Source organism: Oratosquilla oratoria, chromosome 25 (assembly GCF_046742065.1).
Source record: "Oratosquilla oratoria isolate Oo_2021 chromosome 25, ASM4674206v1, whole genome shotgun sequence".
NCBI lineage: Eukaryota > Metazoa > Arthropoda > Malacostraca > Stomatopoda > Squillidae > Oratosquilla > Oratosquilla oratoria.
In genome coordinates, this window is record NC_134801.1 from 48,161,184 (window position 1) to 48,164,376 (window position 3,193).

At 41.8% G+C, this 3,193-nt stretch overlaps 1 protein-coding gene across 1 annotated transcript; it reads left to right on the plus strand.

The window, feature by feature from the left end:
- LOC143039097 (cuticle protein 7-like) lies at positions 1 to 767 on the plus strand. Its single transcript, XM_076208950.1, has 2 exons — positions 1 to 9; positions 369 to 767. The coding sequence occupies exons 1-2, from the start codon at positions 1 to 3 to the stop codon at positions 765 to 767; spliced, it is 408 nt and encodes a 135-aa protein (XP_076065065.1).
- Positions 768 to 3,193: the final 2,426 nt, after the last annotated feature.

Sequence of the window (3,193 nt, forward strand, 5' to 3'; positions counted from 1 at the left end):
ATGTGGAAGGTCAGTAGCACTTGAGCAATCTCCGTTTGTGTAGTCTCGACACCGAACATGTCTGGACCTCGGTAAAGGGTCACCTTCAAGGTCTTGAGGTCTTAGAACATCGGTTGCTGGTTGACCGTGGGTTGGATACATCAAATCGTCAATGATCAAATGTGATTGCGTTCATATCATTATTGCTTCTAGCAATTTGGAAAGCTCCGCGCAGGACATTCATGCCGAATATAAAGGAGGGGTTGTCATATCACTCACAGACTATTTAAAGCTAAGTTTTGACATATCCTATTTACAACATAGATGATTTAGTCTCGTCGTTGTTCGCTATTGCCCTCCTAATTTATCTGACCATCTGACTCTCCTAGACTGTCATCCTGTCCGTCTCCGTGGCTGTGGCATGGGCCGGTACACATCCCGACTCGCCCCCAGTCTACGGATACAATCCTCCTCCTCCCCCAACCTACAATCAGCCTGGGATGCCCTTCGAGTTCGCCTACGCCGTCAAAGACTACTCCGGCAACGACTACGCCCACGAGCAGACTAGCGACGGTAAAGTCACTTCAGGTTCCTACCACGTCGCTCTTCCCGACGGACGAATTGAGACAGTCACCTTCGACGCCGATGACTACAGCGGCTACGTAGCCAAAGTCACCTACGAGGGTGAGGCTAGGTATCCCGCCCCGGCGCCCTACCATCCCGCCCCGGCTCCCTACCATCCCACCCCGGCGCCCTACCATCCCCCACCCACACCTGCCTACGGCTGAGCTCCTCCTGGTGAGGGTCAGGCCACTCTCACCATTAAAGTAGCGCGTCAAGACCTCCTCGAGTGAAAGTGCCTCGGAGACACTCTGAGCACCAATTACTGAGGTCCTCGTCTACATAATCGAACTTTACTCAGTTACACTCTTCATGATCACAGACGTCTCTCTCGAACCCATATTTACCCCACTTACCACGCACTTCGCATTCAGACCTGATCTGGTTATCAGTGATGAAAAAACATCTTACTCAAGCCTACTAATACCAAAGCAATTAGCACTTTCTTCGTCAAAGTTCCAATATTCTAGTCACCATGACACTGTTCACTTGATTTGTTGATACATAATTTAGGAAGAATATTTGACACTTTACGGTTGAAGAAGAACGGTAAACATTCCTTTTCAGATCTTGTAAGGTTTGGTCATGTATGTGCTAAGAATAAACAAGATTTTGTTGTCATGTTGGTGATTGTCTTGGTGCCAATTTCCAACTCTGGGACGGAGAGGGGGGGTCGCCGATTAAATGAAGCGGCCTTGCTGTGGATGTGCTGTGTCTTGCGACACTGCTTCTGACCCAGGGCGGTGGGCAGGGTGCAGGGATGACCCGTCATCCAGGAGGTGCTCAGATGAGAGGGAGGGTGGGAGGGGTGCGGAGTGTATGTAGGGATGAAATGGGTGGGAGTGTTTTTATGCCTTTCCCTTTTTGGCTACCTCCCTTGTAAGGGGGAAAAAGCCTTGGTATATGTATGTATGTATGTATAAGAAACAATTTGGAACCGCACATGATTTTAAGGTTAGGTATGGCATATTGAAGATTAGGAGACTGGACCCAACGGGCATTGCTACTTTCTTGTATACTACAATTAATTATTCTACAATTAGGTAAATATACACATACGTACACACATGAACACACACCAAAGCAACGCAACCACACATACACAGGCACACATAAACACCGGCGCGCGCGCGAGCACACAAACACACACACACACACGCACACGCACACATACGCACACACACTCACACACACACAAACACACACACACACACACACACACACGCTCTACTGGAGATGATTACTGACCATACAATGACACAATGGATACAGGAGAACACCAGGTATAGAAATGAAGAAGAACCATCGAAACTAGACTTAATAATTACATCTGAACCTAGAATAGTGGACAAGATTGAATATAAAACACCAATAAGTAAAAGTGACCACATATTGTTTGAACTGGAACTTAATGAAGAAAAATATAGGAAAAGAAATGAGAAATATAGAAAAGGAAGAATGATGTATGAAAAAACAAACTTTGATAAAATAAGAGAATTCTTTCAACAAGAAAACTGGGAAGAAATATACAAAGAAGAAACATCAGTGGAAGAGAAATGGAATATTTTGACAAAAATTTACAATAAAGGAGTGGAAAAGTATGTCCCAAGACAAAAAGAAGAAAAAGAATATGTAAAATGCTGGTACAACAAAAGTTGTAGGGAGTTAAAAGACAAAAGAGACAAAGCCTGGACCAGATGGAAAAAAGACAGAAGACCTGAAAAATGGAAAATATATACCGGTTATAGAAATGAATATGTACAAACTTGCAGAGAGGAAAAGAGAAAATACGAAAAAGATGTCATAGAAAAGTGTAAAGATCAACCAAAACTATTCTACAGATTTGTAAACAATAAACTGAAAAACAAACAAGACTTGGAGAAATTAAGACAGGAGGGAGTTGAATACACTGAGGAAATGGAAATGGCGGAAATTATGAACAAACATTTTAAATCAGTATTTACAAGGGAGAACATACAACCTGAGGAGATTGAATGGAAAGAGAAAGTCCCCCCTATGGAAGAAATAGAAGTAACAAAGAATGAAATATTGACACACTTGAGTAATCTTGATGTCAGAAAATCGCATGGACCAGATGATATAGCAAACTGGATTCTGAAAGAATGCAGGAATGAACTGGCAGACAAAATACATAGCATACTAAACAGTTCCTTGAAAGAAGGAAAAGTTCCAGAAGATTGGAAAAAAGCAAATATAGTACCTATATATAAAGGAGGAAATAAAGAAGAACCTACCAACTATAGACCAGTCTCTCTAACAAGTACAATAGCAAAAATTTGTGAAAGAATTATCAAAAGTAGATGGGTAAAATATTTAGAAAAAAACAAAGTGTTAAATCCAAGGCAATTTGGATTCAGACAAGGACGATCATGCGTCACCAATTTAATATGTTTCTATTCAAGGCTAATAGATATAATACAAGAAAGAGATGGATGGGCGGACTGTGCATTTCTAGACCTAAAGAAAGCTTTTGACAAAGTACCACATAAGAAGTTGCTTAAGAAATTAGAAACTCAAGAAGGAATACAGGGAAAACTACTAAATTGGATGGAAGACTTTTTGCAAGAAAGAA